General features: G+C 48.6%; 1 protein-coding gene across 1 annotated transcript in view; it reads right to left on the reverse strand.

Moving 5' to 3' along the window:
• Nucleotides 1-12,650: 12,650 nt before the first annotated feature.
• The window catches only part of DCAF5 (DDB1 and CUL4 associated factor 5), a 40,586-nt gene continuing 32,192 nt past the window's right edge, over nucleotides 12,651-21,044 (reverse strand). The window contains exons 8-9 of the mRNA XM_083167360.1: nucleotides 16,472-16,599; nucleotides 12,651-14,852 (exon numbers count right to left, since the gene is read on the reverse strand). Coding sequence (XP_083023486.1) covers nucleotides 13,140-14,852; nucleotides 16,472-16,599 — 1,841 coding nt within the window. The 3' untranslated portion in view covers nucleotides 12,651-13,139. The remainder of the gene's footprint in view (nucleotides 14,853-16,471; nucleotides 16,600-21,044) is intronic.

Consider the following 21,044-nt stretch of genomic DNA (forward strand, 5'->3'; position numbering starts at 1 on the left):
GCGCCCTTCTAGGTAAAGAGTACCGAAAAATATCCTACTCCGATTCGGAGTCGGACACAAGTGGAAATGCTGGCGGATCACATGGATATCTGAAGACCTGGCACGGGGCTAGGTACCAGTACCGATACTAATGATGACACTGTGGATGGGAGAGCCGGCTGGTCTTCCACATGCAGACACAACACATGGATACTGTCACAGTGCACCAGGAGCTGGCTTCTCCTTACTGAGCCCACTGGTACTGATCTCCCTCAGGTAGCTGGACTTCTGTCACAGGCTGGAGCTGGTCTTCTGCTGTCCAACCTCAGTATGTATCACTGACAGAGTATTAGGGGGGTGATTCTAGTTTACATGCTGCCCTGTGTGTACTCGCAAAGGACAGAGATTTTGTGACTGCGCCTGCGCAGCCCCTGTGTGCATTTTCACAACGGTGCGGGTGGGGGGGGCAGGGGATTTTCCCAAGGGCAGTTCACCCAGTTCAGGGCAGTTCACCCGCACAGGGCACCTGCAGGTCTGAGACACCTCCAAGGTATCTGCGAGCGCTTGGAAAATCATTCAATGGTTGCTGACCATGAAATGATTTTGTCACAAAACACCCATTCGCATGCCTGTGGGGAATCGCCGCGTGTCTGGTGGCTGCGAAATTCACATCCTTGCAGGCCAACCAGAATAACCTCCTAGGTGTATCTCCCACGGCCAGATCACTGGGAATGCGCAGGATCTCACATGCAGCCCGGAGCCAGCCGCCTCCACAGGGGAAGGGTCATTGGGCTGACTCAATTCAGATGGACATGCATTGGGTCAAGCACTGATGGTCGACACAGCGTAGACCGACATGGTCAACAGGATTGGAAGGTCGGCACAAACGTTAGGTTAACAAAGGAAGGTCAACATTCTAAAGGTCCATGTGAGTTTTTCCTGTTTTGTTGGTCCCGAATCCCGAATGTCGACACCATCTAAGTGTACCGCGTTCCCCTGCATGGCTCGCTGCCTTTGCCATGTTTCGGGCACACTAATGTATTCTCCCACCGCGCAGTAGTGGACGGTAGGGCATTAAATACCACGTCGGCACAAAAAAAGTGAAAAACCCTTTTCACTGTTGAGCTTCCTATTGTCGACCTAATGCTTGTGTCGACCTTCCAACCTTAGCCATATCGATCTATTTCAGGTGTCGACCTTCAGTGGTCCACCCAATGCATGTCAACATAAATAGGGTCGACCTACTGATCGTATCCCCTCCACTGCTAGGGATAACTGTGTGGTGTGGTAGTGTGCAATTATCTATGGCTGAGCGTGTATATATGGCGTAATCCTCTATGGCAGTGTGTGTGTGTATACATGGCTGTATGTGTGCTGGCTGCTGCATGTGTGGACACAGCCCGGCAGGAGGACATGCAGCCGGGAATGTGGCTGTAGTGTGTGGGGCTTCCCGTGTGCAGCAGCAGCGAGGAGGGCGGCGCCGGGAGCCGGCTCCATGTAAGGTAAGGAAGGCAGCAGCCGGCGCAGCTTCTCCTAATAAGGACATACTGTCTCCCCGCCGGCGGATTGGCTGAGCCCGGGACAGGCTGCTGCTGGATGGGGATCATCAGTGTACTGCAGACACCGGCACACACAGCAGCCTGCCTACACACTGCTTGTTATCAGGTGTGAGATACACAGCAGCACAGGGACACACAGCAGCCTGCCTGCACACTGCTTGTTATCAGGTGTGAGATACACAGTGCGCACACAGCAGCACAGGGACACACAGCAGCCTGCCTGCACACTGCTTGTTATAAGGTGTGAGATACACAGTGCGCACACAGCAGCACAGGGTCACATAGCAGCCTGCCTGCACACTGCTTGTTATCAGGTGTGAGATACACAGTGCGCACACAGCAGCACAGGAACACACAGAAGCCTGCCTGCACACTGCTTGTTATCAGGTGTGAGATACACAGCAGCTACACAGGGACACACAGCAGCCTGCCTGCACACTGCTTGTTATCAGGTGTGAGATACACAGCAGCACAGGGACACACAGCAACCTGCCTGCACACTGCTTGTTATCAGGTGTGAGATACACAGTGCGCACACAGCAGCACAGGGACACACAGCAGCCTGCCTGCACACTGCTTGTTATCAGGTGTGAGATACACAGCAGCACAGGGACACACAGCAGCCTGCCTGCACACTGCTTGTTATCAGGTGTGAGATACACAGTGCGCACACAGCAGCACAGGGACACACAGCAGCCTGCCTGCACACTGCTTGTTATCAGGTGTGAGATACACAGTGCGCACACAGCAGCACAGGGACACACAGCAGCCTGCCTACACACTGCTTGTTATCAGGTGTGAGATACACAGCAGCACAGGGACACACAGCAGCCTGCCTGCACACTGCTTGTTATCAGGTGTGAGATGCACAGTGAGCACACAGCAGCACAGGGACACACAGCAGCCTGCCTGCACACTGCTTGTTATCAGGTGTGAGATACACAGTGCGCACACAGCAGCACAGGGACACACAGCAGCCTGCCTACACACTGCTTGTTATCAGGTGTGAGATACACAGCAGCACAGGGACACACAGCAGCCTGCCTACACACTGCTTGTTATCAGGTGTGAGATACACAGCAGCACAGGGACACACAGCAGCTTGCCTGCACACTGCTTGTTATCAGTTGTGAGATACACAGCAGCACAGGGACACACAGCAGCCTGCCTGCACACTGCTTGTTATCAGGTGCGAGATACACAGCAGCACAGGGACACACAGCAGCCTGCCTGCACACTGCTTGTGCTTGTTATCAGGTGTTAGATACACACAGCAGACACCGGTACACACAGCAGCCTGCCTGCACACTGCTTGTTATCAGGTGTGAGATACACAGCAGCACAGGGACACACAGCTGCACAGGGACACACAGCAGCCTGCCTGCACACTGCTTGTTATCAGGTGTGAGATACACAGTGCGCACACAGCAGCACAGGGACACACAGCAGCCTGCCTGCACACTGCTTGTTATCAGGCGTGAGATACACACAGCTGCACAGGGACACACAGCAGCCTGCCTGCACACTGCTTGTTATCAGGTGTGAGATACACAGGGACACACAGCAGCCTGCCTGCACACAGCTTGTTATCAGGTGTGAGATGCACAGTGCGCACATAGCAGCACAGGGACACACAGCAGCCTGCCTGCACACTGCTTGTTATCAGGTGTGAGATACACAGGGCACACACACAGCAGCCTGCCTGCACACTGCTTGTTATCAGGTGTGAGATACACAGTGCACACACAGCAGCCTGCCTGCACACTGCTTGTTATCAGGTGTGAGATACACACAGACACCGGTACACACAGCAGCCTGCCTGCACACTGCTTGTTTTCAGGTGTGAGATGCACAGTGCACACTCTGCAGCACAGGGACACACAAGTGCCTGCCTGCACACTGCTTGTTATCAGGTGTGAGATACACAGGGCGCACACACACAGCAGCCTGCCTGCACACTGCTTGTTATCAGGTGTGAGATACACAGTGCACACACAGCAGCCTGCCTGCACACTGCTTGTTATCAGGTGTGAGATACACACAGCAGACACCGGTACACACAGCAGCCTGCCTGCACACTGCTTGTTTTCAGGTGTGAGATGCACAGTGCACACACACAGCAGCCTGCCTGCACACTCAGCTTGTTATCAGGTGTCAGATGCACAGGGCACACACACAGCAGCCTGCCTGCACACTGCTTGTTATCAGGTGTGAGATGCACAGTGAACACACAGCAGCCTGCACACTGCTTGTTATCAGGTGTGAGGTGCACAGTGCACACTCTGCAGCACAGGGACACACAAGTGCCTGCCTGCACACTTCTTGTTATCAGGTGTGAGATACACAGGGCACACACACATCAGCCTGCCTGCACACTGCTTGTTATCAGGTGTGAGATGCACAGTGCAAACACAGCAGCACAGGGACACACAGCAGCCTGCCTGCACACTGCTTGTTTTCAGGTGTGAGATGCACAGTGCACACTCTGCAGCACAGGGACACACAAGTGCCTGCCTGCACACTGCTTGTTATCAGGTGTGAGATACACAGGGCACACACACACAGCAGCCTGCCTGCACACTGCTTGTTATCAGGTGTGAGATACACAGTGCACAAGCAGCAGCCTGCCTGCACACTGCTTGTTATCAGGTGTGAGATACACACAGCAGACACCGGTACACACAGCAGCCTGCCTGCACACTGCTTGTTTTCAGGTGTGAGATGCACAGTGCACACACACAGCAGCCTGCCTGCACACTCAGCTTGTTATCAGGTGTCAGATGCACAGGGCTCACACACAGCAGCCTGCCTGCACACTGCTTGTTATCAGGTGTGAGATGCACAGTGAACACACAGCAGCCTGCACACTGCTTGTTATCAGGTGTGAGGTGCACAGTGCACACTCTGCAGCACAGGGACACACAAGTGCCTGCCTGCACACTTCTTGTTATCAGGTGTGAGATACACAGGGCACACACACATCAGCCTGCCTGCACACTGCTTGTTATCAGGTGTGAGATGCACAGTGCAAACACAGCAGCACAGGGACACACAGCAGCCTGCCTGCACACTGCTTGTTATCAGGTGTGAGATGCACAGTGCACACTCTGCAGCACAGGAACACAAGTGCCTGCCTGCACACTGCTTGTTATCAGGTGTGAGATACACAGTGCACACACAGCAGCCTGCCTGCACACTGCTTGTTATCAGGTGTGAGATACACAGGGCACACACACATCAGCCTGCCTGCACACTGCTTGTTATCAGGTGTGAGATGCACAGTGCAAACACAGCAGCACAGGGACACACAGCAGCCTGCCTGCACACTGCTTGTTTTCAGGTGTGAGATGCACAGTGCACACACACAGCAGCCTGCCTGCACACTCAGCTTGTTATCAGGTGTCAGATGCACAGGGCACACACACAGCAGCCTGCCTGCACACTGCTTGTTATCAGGTGTGAGATGCACAGTGAACACACAGCAGCCTGCACACTGCTTGTTATCAGGTGTGAGGTGCACAGTGCACACTCTGCAGCACAGGGACACACAAGTGCCTGCCTGCACACTTCTTGTTATCAGGTGTGAGATACACAGGGCACACACACATCAGCCTGCCTGCACACTGCTTGTTATCAGGTGTGAGATGCACAGTGCAAACACAGCAGCACAGGGACACACAGCAGCCTGCCTGCACACTGCTTGTTATCAGGTGTGAGATGCACAGTGCACACTCTGCAGCACAGGAACACAAGTGCCTGCCTGCACACTGCTTGTTATCAGGTGTGAGATACACAGTGCACACACAGCAGCCTGCCTGCACACTGCTTGTTATCAGGTGTAAGATACACAGTGCACACATAGCAGCACATGGACACAAAGGAGCCTGCATACACACTGCTTGTTTATCATGTGTTAAATGCACGTTGCACACACACTCACACAGCAGCATAGCGCATGCACACACAGCAGCTCAGGGACACAGTGCACACACAGAAGCAGCACAGGGACAACTGCACACACAGCAACATGGGGGCACAGCGAACACACCCACACATCAGCTCATGGACTCCATGCATATGTGCGTGCGCGCACACACACAGCAGCAGCACAGGGACATAGTGCACACACAGCAGCAGCACAGGGACACAGTGCACACACAGCAGCAACACAGGGACACAATGCACATACACAGCAGCAGCACAGGGACACAATGCACACACACAGCAGCAGCAGCACAGGGACACAATGCACACACACAGCAGCAGCACAGGGACACAGTGCACACACAGAAGCAGCACAGGGACACAGTGCACACACAGCAGCAGCACAGGGACACAATGCTCACACAGCAGCACAGGGACACAGTGCACACACAGAAGCAGCACAGGGACACAATGCACACACACAGCAGCACAGGGACACAATGCACACACACAGCAGCAGCACAGGGACACAGTGCACAAGATATGTAATAGCCGTACTACAACTTCCATCATTCTACTAAGAAAAATAGGATTTGAGTCTTATGACTTGTTTACTTAGGGCCCTGTACAGAGTATACAGGCTACAGCTCCACAGTATCTAGGTAGACAATGAAAAGGTCGACAACTATTGGTCCACAGGATTTGTTCATACTTTACCATCCACGTTAGATCATAATATAGCTAGATTATAATTAGATTATAATAGTGTGCCCGAAGCACGGGAGAGATTATATGGTGTCCAAACCTATGTCGACATAGACACCCAAATAATAAAATCATTTATGTTGACCGAAACTCCATGAAAAATTCATGACCTTTTCAATGTTGTCATTTAGACTGTTAACCTTTTGACCCTGTCGACCATTAGTTGTCGACCTCTTGATTGTAGACCTAGACTCTGCAGATCTAAAATAACTTACCCTCTGTACAGTTAGCTGTTGGGAGAACGTACTAACTCCACACAGATAGGACATGGCATGGAACAGAACACATGGCGACGGTGCTGTGGGTTAGTCCATCTCTACGGCACAATGTGTATATGTTGGGGTCTAGTCTCTTTTAATATTTGCATTCAATATAATGTGAACTCATTAATATGATCAATGGCATATTTGTCAATAATTGCATCATGGTCTGGGCATGGTATTAGGGTCCAAAATCCCAATGCAATATGCGGTTATACCGGGGACATGTATCAAGGAGCAAACACAGGGATTTGCTCGTGGTGGAAGCGGGACTCTAGAACAAGCCCATTCCCACTGCTCACAGGTGCTGCTGCCATCGCTGGGGAGGACTCTGGAGGAACCTTCTGCTGGCTGCCAGCCCTCAGTCATACATTTGTGTGATACTAAATATTTGCAATGACCCCCTGGAAAACGGTGTTTTGGGGGAATTAGCCACAAATGTTGAACGATAAATGGGCACCTGTCTTAAGGTGCATACACAATGAGGCCCTTATTCAAGTTGTATCGGACGGATGCGAATTTCGGACGGGCACCGAGTGTTCTTAGCCCTGCCTACCGTATGGATCGCTCACACCGTCTGAATGCGGTAAGATGCCGACACAGATGTTTCAACTCCCCTATCTGTGGGAACCTCCCCCATTCTCCGATGGTCGCCGACCATCGAATGATGGACCGAGCGCTCAGGCAGCACCGCGTGCTCCAGACCACTCGGACATTTCTCCGTGCGAACGCAGGGATATGGGCAGGCAGCTGGCATCCGGCTATGTCAGCTGTCCACCCCCACACGAGCGTTGCGGCCAGATTACCATACGTACGCCAAGCGTTTTCATGGGAACGCCTATGAAACACGGGGCGTACGCATATGGTAATGAGCCCAAACAGCCCTTCACGCCCCTCTCCACCCCTTGCTCGAATGGCTCTGTATGATCGTTTTCTGCACGGAACTCACGCCGTGCGAGAAGTTCGCACATGCGCAGAAACGCCTCTGCACATGTGCAAACATCAAACATCGGCCGTCCGACCGCACACGCAGCCATCAGACTCAATCAGAATAAGGGCCTGGGTGTTTTTGACTATTTTAGTGATTTTCCCAGGGGTGGGCGACTTTCCATAGCAGGACGTGAAGGAAATCCGTCCACTCTCTTGCTCATCTGCTGGTAAATCTAGCAGATGAGCAGCAGTGACCAGTGATGACGCGGGGGCGCGCAGCACCGATCACCGCTGCCCTGTGCACACTGGACGGCTTTCAGCTCAAACTCGCCCAGTGTGTATGGGCCTTTACTCATACTGCTTGAGGATGTGCAGATAACCACATTCTAATGCAGTGGTGATATAGTGCCGGATGCAGAGGCAGTGGAGTGATGTTTTGCTACTGCAACAATGATGTTCTGCGCACAAGTAGCGATGGCAGATGCAGAGACTTCATAGTGAGGGACAGGTAGCCAGCCTGTGAGTGTGGTAGCCAGCAGCCATTTTGGGGCGGTTTTCTGGAATTGTCATAGTGTTGCGCTGTGAATTCAAACACAATTGGGGGAGGGCCTGGCACCTTCTCTGAAAGGCACATTCTGAGACAGCATAGACTGTGCCCGATGTACAATGCCGCACCGATGTGCAACCAATGTTCTTGATGTTCCGCCTTTAGTAATAATTAAGTCCATAGTCTTCTCACTCACCTACAGAGCCCACAAGTGCACCGCACCTCCAGCTACCACCTGTCACTCTCCCTCCTGTTCTTTGCTCCACCAGTGACTCAGGGGCCCAATTACCATACAATCGCATACAGAATGTGATCCGGATGGTATCTATAGCCCAGGATCGCATGGCAATATCACAGCAGTAGTCCCTCTATATTACAAATTGGTGTTTTCGGGGAATTAGCCGCAAATATTTAATAGTTAATGGGCCCCTCTATCTGACTCTCAGCCTATATGCACCCAAAACTCATCTCTTCATTGTATTGTACCATCCCTGTGATTAATCTCCAGCGTCTGCTTCTCACAAGTCCAATGGTGCCAATGAATATCATAATAAATATAATCTATAGTTATTTTCATTTACCCTTCCATATTCCAGCTGTTGTCTGAAAATAATCCTCTGTGTGGTTTATACATTTACTACAGTAGAAAAGAAAAATATCTTGGACTGAGCAAGAACATGATTCTGAAAGTGTTAAAAAGGCAAATTAATCTTTTTATAAAGGACACACAAATAACATATATAAAAGGTTAAAACAGAAACAAATACAGTATTACATTGATACAATTGTAGCTACAACTAACATTGTTTGCATTCAATGCAACAATGTTATTTGTAGCTACATTTATTTATTTTTAGTACATTGTATCAGTATAATTACTATTTTTGTTTTAGGAGAACACAGTGGTGTTATTTTGCACCTTTTATGTACGTGTAACGTGTGTGTCTTTATTGAAGATTGTGTTTTATGACCTTTAAACCTTTTTATTGCACATTCCAAGTGTGCTCTATTTTTGTTTTGAGTTTTTCTCTTCCTTTCCCATCTCTGCTCCCCACTCCGTCCGGTTTATTTCCAGCAAACAGGGACTTTTGTTTTGTGCAATTATGTAATATGTGGGTACTAGTTATGTAAACCTTTTAATGTATATTTAGTTTTGTGTTATTTGGTCACTTTTGTATCAGTGTAACTGTAGTATATGCCCAAGGGCCCAATTCAGACCTAATTGCACAGGTGCGATTTTGCATCGTTCAGTTAAGATGCCGCCCGCTAGAGTGAAAGCTCCCCTTGCAAATTAATGCGATTGCTGTTTCTTTAGATAGCACTTTGTAAAAGATAATAGATACAGATGGAGCCGGCCTTGTCCGGCGCCTGCCAGAGCGTCCCCTCTGGCGAGCGCTGGCGGACAGGGACACCATCAAACCCGAACGCAAGCTTGAAAAGTGATAAAATGGAGAGTGATAAACCACCAGCCAATCAGCTCCTACCTGCCATGTCATATGCTGTTTGAAAAATGACAGGCAGGAGCTGATTGGTTGGTGATTTATCAATCTCCATTTTATCACATTTAAAGGCTTAGTAAATCTCGCTCTAAGAGAGAATAGAAGTTGCTAATAGCAACAGTTTCTAGCCATCATTTATCTTACACAGGGGAAGCTGCATGACGCAGTGAAAAGAGTGGAGAAGTGAGCCAGTAAAGTAGTTGCCCATGGCAACCAATCAGTTGCTAAATATTAATATGTTACTTTAAAGCATATTGGTTGCCATGGGCAACTGCTCCATACCTACATTTCCACCTGGGGGAGGTGTATCAAACGTTAAGGAAGAGAAAGGCAATTTCTCCCCTTTTCCCTTCCTCAAAGTTTGATACACCTCCCCCAGAATTTCTAATCTTGCCAATAAATGACAGCTGTGATTATAAAGTGAACAAAGGCCGAGGAAATGATGCTATATACTGGTAACTGTATCATATACCACGGAAATCCCCACATAACAGTGTCACCGCTAACAGTGACGCAGCCCAGTTTGGGCGCCGTTCCCATACAGGTGTATTCTGTCAGAGTAAATATGACGGAGGCCCTGAGACGTGACCGATCCAGCAGATCACCTGGGCTCCGTGCTCTCCTGACGTGCCACAAGCTGTATACCCTGGGGCGAGTGGAAACATCTGATGAGCAGATGTGAGCAGTAACTGGAACATGTTGCTGCATATAATGGGATACATCTGGCAGGGAACCGACTTGAAAGATTTCAGCAAGAAATTCCACACAAGTGTCTTTAAGTTATCTCTGAGGGGGGTTTAATAGAGACAGAAATAGCAACTGTCAGGATACTGCTGGAAACAGAGGGGCCAGATGACAGTAAGAGAGTGGTCAGCCACATGGATCTCTCATACCGATGACCGTGATAGCAGATTCAGTATACAAGTATCAGTATAGCAATGACAATTATCAGTAGCGCCTACACTTTGTATATTTAGTTAATCGCAGGTCCCCGAGCACCTGAGATGCCGCCCACCCCCACCGTTTCCCCTCAGTAGCATGCGAGGGCATGTGTTTTCGTAACACATCTCCTCGCATGCCTCTGCTGGGGAAGCGGTCATCTATTAGAATGAACTTAGGTCTACAGTCATTAGGTCGACCCCACTAGGTCGACTGGCAGGAAGGTCGACATGGGCCAAGGTCGACATGACTTAAGGTCGAATTTGCATAAAGGTCGACATGAGGAAGGTCGACTGGTCATAAGGTCGACATGGGTTTTTCACTGTTTTTTGAGCCGACATGTGCCGACAGGCGGTATTTCATGCCCTACCATCCACTAGGGCGTGGTGGGAGAATAAAATAGTGTGCCCGAAGCATTGCGAGCGATGCGAGGGTCCGATTCTCATTGCCGACTGTGTCCATGTCGACTGTGTCGACATTCGGATCAAAAAACAGTGGAAACCCATGTCGACCTTATGACCAGTCGACCTTCCTCATGTCGACCTTTATGCAAATTCGACCTTAAGTCATGTCGACCTTGGCCCATGCCGACCTTAAGTCAGGTCGACCTTCCTGCCAGTCGACCTAGTGGGGTCGACCTAATGACTGTAGACCTAAGTTCATTCTGACAGATGACAGCTTCCCTCTGCTGCAGGAGAAATCATTTGATGGTCGGTGCTTGGACGAAGATGGGGCAGACGGCCTGTGACGTAAGCCGCCCGCACATGGCAGGCATTGACCCTCCCGCATACCCATGGGAACACCCTGCATTTTAATGGGGACGCACATAAAATGCTGGGCATCCCCCAAACATGGGAGTGAGGCTGAATTTGCCTTGTTCCGAATTAACCTGAATTAGGCCCTTAATCCCTAATTAAGTAGTTTATTATTATGTATACTATACATCATTTGGCAAAAGGTCCTAAAGGCCATTCATGATGCCTTCTGTAATGCGCCTGCGCTGCAGAGTATTCCTTTCTGTGCTCGAACCTGTTCCGCCACATTCCAAATGTTCTCTATGGGAGTGAGATCTGGAGAATGTTTTTGGAGTACACTGGACACATGTTCATGGACACCGCTTGGCGTGACGTGTATCCTGTGACATAGAAACGGATTCAGTACTTATTCCGTCGTCTATGTCTTTATGCAAATGTGGCCACTGACTCTCAGCCAACTGCTGGCCAATCCCGGGATTCGCTGCGCCTATCTAATGCCACAGTGCAACAGTGTAAAGTGCAACAGAATTCTTCAAAACTGGCCATAAATTATTTTATCGTTGTAACTTTTTACTAGTGGCTAGGTGGTTACTAAAGTAGCCAGATAGGGACATTGATGACTGGAATCGCCAAATTGTAATATATCCCTCAAGCAAAATGGGTATGCGGTCGATGGGCAGCAGTGTCTAGTTCAGGAATGGGGAACCTTCGGCCCTCCAGCTGTTGTTGAATTGCACATCCCAGCATGCCCTGTTACAGTTTTTCTATTTGGCCATACTAAAACTGTTGCAGGGCATGCTGGGATGTGTAGTTCAACAACAGCTGGAGGGACGAAGGTTCCCCATCCCTGGTCTAGGTCAAGAGTAAAATAGGTGAACATAGTAATGGTGAGACCTTCATCCCCCACACTGCGTTCTCAGAACCTGAATAGCAAGTTTTGATGGGGCAACCGATGGTGGCATCTGAAGATACACATTTTTTTTCACCATCTAAAAAGACAGTAAAACAGGGTGTCCCAGTTCATCACATACAGATGTACACCGGGCTTCTGGCATACATGCGTGACCAGCATACACGAACGCTCCTGGCAGCAGCATACAAGATCAACACCATGGGTGAGATTTAATAGGATGAAAGATTCAGAAAGTGAGAGATTTGGTGAGAAATCTCCAGTTTTTTTTAAAGCAGCAATCCTTCACACTTCAAAACCAGTTTGATTTAGCAGTGAAAATGATTGCCACTTTAAAAAACCTTACCAAATCTCTCACTTTCTGAATCTCTAATCCCATTAAATCTCACCCCATATGTTATATAATGCAATGATCTATATTAAAATTAATACTTTGCTCTATCGATTCCATTCAAAGCTGTATCATCTGGTTTATTTGCTGATTTGTATTGTATTTCTATTCAACAGAACACTAAAAAGCATACCGCTGCGGTTTCCTGACACCCCAAACTACTGACAATAAAACACCCAAACAAGACATGGGTGGAAAGAAGGGTTTTCTTTAATTTGTTGGTGGGTAAGACCTAAAGTTTTCTTGTCACAAATATCCAGATCCAAAGGATCAAGTGTGTGTGTGTGTGTGTGTGTGTGTGTTTGCTTTGGCAATGTACAGAAAAATAAAATAAAAAGTATTTATTAAGAGGTGTTACGTTTAAGAGCTTTGCCGCTGAGCGGTATCACTCGCACACCGCTAGGAGGAAACAATTAGCAATTATTAATAATAATATTATTTTACATCCAGCTGCCCCATCTCGGCAGAAGCTAGATCACTCCATTCGGAACATAAAAAAGGAGAGAAGAAACGATAAAAATAGGTTAAAGAAAACACTGCTTCCTTTAGTGCAAACTAAATTTGGCTAAGCCTCAAAGCCAAAAAAAGGCTTAAGCGATTAGACACACATAGCCCCAATATTTCAGAATCAGATTGTACACTTAGAAGTATTCCTCCTCAGCTATACGAGGGGAAGGGTACTTAGGTTTTCATTTTCTTGTCGGAAGAAGAATCCTCCGATTCCTCTGGCCAAGGTCTTTTCAGTCCACTTGGAGGCTGCAAACCCCCAACTTCTGTATGACATGTGGCGTTATCTCTTGTACTCCTAGAAGAGTCCGTTTGAGTTAAGCAAATGCCCTTGTGCAGTGTCGCCGCCCCTTGCGTTGAGTGGACACTGTCCATACTAGAGTGCGTACAACAGCATCCTGCTGCCGGCTCGCCATAACTCAGTCCGCCATTATTAGAGTCTGTGGAATGAGGGTGCAAATGACCGTTGCTGTGGTGAGCACAGAGAACATCTGCCACCTCGTCTTTCATTTCACCCTCCTGGCTCCTGAAGTTGCTGTCTGTGCTTTTGCTCTCAGAACAAGGGGATTGCTGGTTTGCTGTGAGTGGATTGGATTCGCTGCTCGTTTGTACAGCGCAACCGTCACGTAGGTCGCAAGAGTCCTCAGAGCAGGAGGTGAGGTCTTTATGGACAGACGTTCCATTTAGTCTTTTAGTCTCAGATGAACAGTCTAAAGACCCGGTGTCTTGAGAAGAATTCTCTAATTCCTCCAGCCAGAGCTGTTTTTGACTTTGGTGCCTCTTGTAGGGGATAAGGCTGTCTATTGAGTCTTTAAGCAACGCTTCTTTCCCATCAGGGTGAAGATCTTTATGTTCGTGCGGAATTAAGGGGCCATCGTTTTCCCTTGTGGGCAGTAAGGTACTGCTCCGTCTGCTGGTTCCTGGCCTTACCTCCTCACTGTCCCCATCCACAGTGGAAGTCTCTCCATCCTTACCTTTATTATAAGATATATAAGAATATTGGAGCCACTTATACGCTTTGTAGATCTTTCTTTCCACAGAGTCAATGCTAGAACATAGTGAAGACTTTCGATCTATTGCACTAGGACTTCTTCGGTCCGGGGATGATTCGGTAGATGTAGAAAGTTCATCCACTGTAATCTGAGGGTAGTCATAGACGTCCTCCCCAATTACAGCTGGAGTGTTTTCAGAATTCACTTTAGCCTTTTCCTCTTTCTGCATTTTTTGTTTTTGCCTTAAGGCATTGCGTTGTCGCATGGATATCCTGCGGTCATTAAGAGTGTCTTCCTCATCGCTGCTACTGCTGCTGCTGCTAGAGTGGTCTTCCTCAGGGCTCGGGGAACGGGGTCGAGGAAAAGGTTCCATCTCGGCCTCGGTTTCACAGGCGTTATCATCAGAGTCCGTGTTGTTCGACATGGTCGAGAGGCGTTTGTCCTGGTATTTCCTCAAAGCCAATAGCCGCAACTTTTGGGACGTAATCCCAGGTCTTGTAGAAGGAGAATCCGTTGACCTCTGCGATTCCCCGGTGTTGAGAGCCTCGTCGGACTCGTGTGCAATCTGTGCAGGAGAAGGCGGTAAAGAAACGGACGACTCGGAGTCGCTGTAAGCTGAACGTTCGCTGACGCCTGGGTGGAGTTGCAGAATTGTGCTGTCGCTGTCAGAATCGGAGCTCCAACCTTCTATCTCTCTTCTCACCAAGGAGTCAAAAAAAGCCATCATGCGAGGGTCTTCCTGGACTGACTGGTTGGCGTAATCATGGGACAAACCGCTTCCACTGTTGAGCACAAGCCCAATATACTCCTCGTGTGTGTACAAACAACGCGAATCGTCTTCTATCTGTCCATTGAGGTCTCCAGAACAGCTGGGCTGCTTGTAAGGGCTCCAAATCTGTAATATATTTATATAGAATGTATTAGATAGATTATCGGGGGAAAAAAAGGTAATTAAAGCAAAACAGAAACAGATTATCAATGCCCGATGCATTATAGCAACGTTTTTGCATATATCAACGAACAAGCTTTTCTATTATACAAAAATGAAGGCCAGCTATTGCAAAGAGAGTGCCCTCTCCGCCGCCAACCCCTCCCCCCCCGTATCCCCCCCACAACCGTATTCCCTTGCAACCATGTGAGGGGATGGATGGTGTTATGAAAACTCATCCCCTCACATGTGCCCGCAGCAGGAGAAATCCTTCGATGACAGGTGACCATCGAATGATTGCTCCTGGTCTCGCAAATATGTCAGTGGAGACTGAGTTATACTTGCACAGTCTACGGGATGAAGACATGTGACGCCAGTTTCCCCCCTTGGCGCACTGCGTCACAGCCACATTTACATGAGAACGCCCAGTGTTTGCATGGGGACACCCATGAAGTGCTGGGCATTCCCATGTCGGAGCGCGGACACCACCACTGCCACCGCCCGACCCCCTTTGGTGAGTGGCGCATCCATAAAACTCTGGTCAGTCTCCTGCATCCGTCCCCTGCACTTCAGTTGTTCTGAATCACCCCCTAGGTCTGTATATGTTATATCTGCCCAACCCCCTCCCAGTGTCATCATGATGGGGGTAGCGTAACACTGCTGCAACATTACACATATCTCACCCACACATTATATCCATTCTTCATATATCTATATAAGCAATACAACTGTCATATTCCATACATATCATGCTAGTCATTTGTTCCAGTGTAGTGTCATACCGTAGGTGGTATAAGTAGCATAACCCTCTGGGGCACTTATGTATCATATAGCTTCCCTTCTGGACTTGTAACTTGGTGGGACTGCTATGGTATTACTGGTGCCTGTCCTTGTGTTTCCCTCCTATATCCCTATAGATTGTAAGCTTGCAGCAGGACTCTCCTACCTCCAAGTCTGTCTGTCGTTACCCAGTTTGTTCTATCACTGTCTACTATTGTGAAGCGCAACGGAATCTGCTGCGCTATATAAGAAACTGGAAATAAATAAATAAATCTATGAACATGCAGCATGAAATAGACACCTCCTGCATTGCATTTGCGATCTGGGATCACCTCTACGACCAGACGTTGGCAGGTTGTGAGGCTGGGCAATCGGCACCCGGGGAGGCTGGCCAGGAACGCTCCCAAATGCTATACCTTATCAATGAAACTGTAGCTAGGAGACACCGCGAGCGGACTTGCAGCTGCAGGGCTGCGCGTGTGCAGGGCGCATCCTCCCACCATCGGAAATGTGTGTCAACCATCCGTTTAGCACACATCTCTGAATCAGGCCTATTATCCCCACATTACCAGGATAGGTACTTAGAACACCTCGGCTGCGTAGAAGCGGGGGAGAGGCCAGAAACAAACAACGCTCAGAGGTGGAAAGTGCTAGTTCTTGTGTAATCACTACAAGCTGGAAACCTTTAATTAATACCTACAATGAATAGATACACACTGGCGTACGTCTGTTATTAATAGTGATAGCACCATGTGTGATGTAGGACCGGCGAGTGATATCTGGATATGAATTATTCAGCCTCTCACCTTTATGATCTTCTCAACACCTGAAGAACAGATCATGTAGGTGTCAGGGTTGAATCGCACTTGATTCACAATGGACCGGTGTCCCTTCAGTATCATAAACGCCCCGTTGACGACTCTGCCTGGTCCACCTGCAAGAGAGAGAAGAGCTTAGAACCGACGACTTCATTACAGAAGATTAGTAGTACAACAATTGAATTGCATAAACAAAGTAACACGTTGCAACGTGTCAACCAGAAACGCCCCCCTCTTCCGGTACTGGACAACTCACCACACACCTACAACACTCAAAGCGATCCTCGGCATGTTCTGAACGTGTATTGTGGTGACGGGCAGCTTCTAGATCCGTGCCAAGCCATTAAATGCTGAACAGTGATGCAATAACCTCCTGTACTCGGGAGGAAGTGATCTTATTTGTGCCCGCAGGTATAATGCCTCATTATGCTTCATGTGGATGTAATCTGCCAACGCGTATAAAATGCAAATAGTGCAGGAGGCGAGTATGCGGATATACTACCAACAGCAGCCCTGATATAAGTCTCAGCATCTTCTAGAACACAAATGGGAATCATTTTCGTCTCCTTTTCAAGTCATGAGGAGGAGAGGGAATGTATAGATTACAAAGAGAGAGTCTGGCAGAGATTAATGGAGAGATACAGGAAGGGACATATTTCCAAGCGGCCTGCGATGTACACAGTGTGTTCAGTATTCTGCTTCTAATAAAACTCCATTACAGACCATGTTGCCGTATTTGCGTTTTTGGCTGGTAGTGTTGTATTACTATTGGAAGGCAGATCTCCCACCGCTGGCACCGATTACCCATGCGATCATGAAACCCATGGAGTTTATACTGAAGGCAGCAAGTTTGTATTCGGAAACCAATAATCCTAGAAATGTAGATAAGTGTTTACTAGGAACTATTAAGGTCAATGAGGCACAGAGTCCTTTAAGCCTCAGTGATGTCATTTGGTTCCTAGGAATTCACAGGAGGAATATTGGTCCAACTCACAAAACTGCTGCAACCACGGTTTGAAAATTAATTTGTTAACACTAATAAGGATTGCATGGAGGGAGTGGGGTGAGGAGGGGAGGGGGGGGGGATGGATTTAATAATATGTTGGAAATATGCAGCAACTGTTACTCAACATTGAGCAAAAGTATCTACTGCCTGCACACGGTGGTAGCAGTCATTTATGCAGGACCAATGCAATATTTGTATGCCTTATACCTCAACGATGTCACTTGTTCTAGCTGAATGGATAAGAATACATTTTATTTATATAGTGCACTTTCTCTAATAGGACTCAAGGCGTTTAACAGATAGAATGAACGTAATACAGTACAGGAACAATGAAGTACAGAAAAGCCTTTCATAAACTAGAGAGCATGGAGATACTTAATAAAATTACAGAAATACTTTAGTAAACAGGAAAGTCTTGAGTGGGGGCCTCTCGCACTGTTTGGGGAAGTGAGTCAGAGCCACATGGCTAAAAGCTCGACGCCCAGATGAACTACAGGAGATTCTAGGTACAGTTAAAAGACCATCACCTCCAGATCGTAGTAATCGGGTGGGACAGTATGGAACCAGAAGCTGCTTCAGGTACATTGGGCCTTGGTCATGTAGGGCTCTGAAACTCAGTAAGTTAATCTTGAAGATGATTCGCTATCTTATAGCCAGCCAGTGGAGGGAGAAGAGACAGGCAACTCCTAATGACTCCTGTCACCCCCTCCCCCCATACTACTACTGAGCCGAGCTGCCTGCAGCACGCAGTGGTTTTGGCTGGAGCTTGTTTTCGCAGCGGCACTGCCGCCCAAACCTCGGCCCGCCCACACACTTTCTTCCTGTGCGGCGCACAGTTTTTATCCCTACCCCGCTGTTATGACACAAGCGCCAGCGCACCACCGCTACCATGCATAAGTAGTTGCTGCAGGGCGGCTTCACCGCAGACAGTGGACCATGGGCAGCAGCAGGACAAGACTGAGGCTGTGGAGTGGAGCCGGCGGTTTAGCTGGAAGTCGAAGATGCCTGACTATACTTCCCACAGAGGTTAGTTTAACAAAGCATGGGGGATGAGGAGGCGCATATCATTAAATATATTTTCTACTGTGGGGGAAATGTGAATTTTATATATCTATATTTTAAATATATTTATATTTATAAAATCCTGGGGTTTAGTTCGCCCAAATTCTTTTTGCAGGGAGTGAGGATACAGAATCTGGTTGAAGGCAGATCAATGGTGCCCCCCCGTCTCACCCTCCTGTCAGACCAGGGGCAGCACGGACAGCGGTGCCCAACCCCCCTCAGTGACCGCAAAATACTGGCAGAGTGACCCCATTTTTTAAATTGCGTGGGTCCTGAAGCAGCCAATAAAAATCCTCAGTGTCGCCCCAACCAATCACAGCAGGCAGCGACTTTTTCCCTCATTCGCCGCCTGAGACCTCTGCCCTTCCTTCCCTGGCTGCAACATCCTGATGCAAATGCCATTCACCGAGTCCCCAAAGGGCCGCCTCTCCTCCTGGCTCTCTGGATACCTGGACCGAAGCCTGTACAGCGGCTACCTACTTCTTATACAGGGGCTTAGCATGCGCCCCCACCACCCCCTGCCAGAAGTCCCCCATCGAGATGCAAGTCTTTCCCCCAGCCCTGCTGCCGCACCTCCACTTATCTGTGGCATAGTTGAGCCCCCACCAGTGCCGACACTCCTTGCTGCAGGACGAGCGGGGACTGCACGGCTAACAGCATGCAACCCCTGGCATCAAGCAAGAAACCCATAGCAATGAGCATGTAGGTAAGTGACACTTATGTGGCATAAAATGTAATAGGCATTATGGCGTGTGGTATTATATGGAATGGGCATTACAGTGTGTTGTGTAATGGGCATTCCGGTGTTTGGCAGAACATGTAATGGGCACTGTGGCATGTGGTATAATATGTAATGGGTATTATGGCACATGGCATAATGTGTAATGGGCCTTGTAATGGGGGGGGGGGGGCAAAAAAAGTGGTGCCTGGGGGCGGACAGACACTTAAATCCACCCCTGGGTAGAGGGCATTGCAGTAATCTAATCAAGACGATAAAAATGCATGTATGACACGGTGGCAGTGTGCCCTGTGCGAGTCTTGCCCCCTAAGCACATGAAGTCATGCACTAGAAGAGTATCCACTGACCCTGGAAACTGCAGCACAGCCTGGACAACCCTGAGGCTGCTCTGAGCAATTGGGCCGACTGCTGGGTGTATGAATAGAGTGTTCCAAGTACCCTGCTGGCCAGAAGCAAGGGCCGGCGTGCAGCAACAGTGCCGCCCCAGAGTTATGTGCGACGGCAGTGTACCCATCCAATGTAGTACTCAATCTATTGCTAGTTAAATAATGAAAAGGCCTGGTGTTTGTTTCATCATTTCAGGGCCGGATTAACAATGGGCCTGATGGAGCTGTAGCTCCAGGCCCGCTCTCCAAATAGGCCGAGGACCGGGGCTTTCTAATGAGCCCAGCCCCACGTCGCTAGCGCCCAGGGAAATAGAGATATCACCAGGCAAAGCTGGAACAGTTTCCCCATAGGATAACATGGGAACCGCTAATTCAGACCCCCATCCAGTTCCAATGGTTACCAGTCGTCCCCCCAACCCCCACCCAATCAAATCGCTGGGCCTTCAATCTGATACCAGGCTGGTCCATACGGGTTAATTGGTACCAGAGATATTGCAGGTAAACCAATTATTTTTATTTCTGAAATGTAATTTCATGGCTGTTCATGTTCTTTGAGTACAGATTTCTCTGGGACCAAATTCATTCGAGGCTCACTCAAAAGTTCTTCAATATGATACTGTAAATGGGTAAGTTGGTTCCGAAGATATAGCCAGTTAAAGGGTGTGTGTGTGTGTGTGTGTGTGTGGGGGGGGGGGGGGTCCCTGCATGATCCTGGGTATTCCTGGGTAAGTCCCTGCATTTTCTGGTGTAAAAGGGGTATTATTTCAAATAGCCGGGACCTGCAGTGCTCTGAATACTGCCGGGCAGTCCTGTGCTCTCTGCCCGGCTGTCAATGGCTGTCACTTCTGCCCGGCGGCAGTTACCGCAAGCATGTATTCACCCTTGGCAATGAGCATGTAATCCCCCATGGCAATGAGCATAGAACCCCTGGCAATGAGCATGTAGGTAAGCAGCACTTATGTAGCATAATTTTTAATAGGCATTTTGGTGTTTGGCATAATACGTAATGGACATTATGGTGTGTGGCTTAACATGTAAGGGGCATTATGCCCGTTTATGAAAAATATTGTGAATTTTTGCCCAATAAATTTGGTATAGTGTGTATTTTGGCACAATCCATGTGGCAAAATGTGAATTTTGCCTTAATCTGTGTGGCACAATGTGAATTTTGACTCAATTCGCGAGCCATAGTGTGAATCTTGAATAATGTGTAAGAGGCAAGTACAGTATAAGGGGGTTACTATTGTGTTGCACGATTTGTATAAGGGGTATATGGTGTGGTAAACTTAGGTGACCACGTAAAAGGTGCTGAAATGTTGTCTACCAAGTTTTGGCTTTCAGTATGACTGGAATGCCACCTCACCCCGC

The sequence above is a fragment of the Crinia signifera genome, chromosome 12, assembly GCF_055691185.1.
Source record: "Crinia signifera chromosome 12, ASM5569118v1, whole genome shotgun sequence".
Lineage (NCBI taxonomy): Eukaryota > Metazoa > Chordata > Amphibia > Anura > Myobatrachidae > Crinia > Crinia signifera.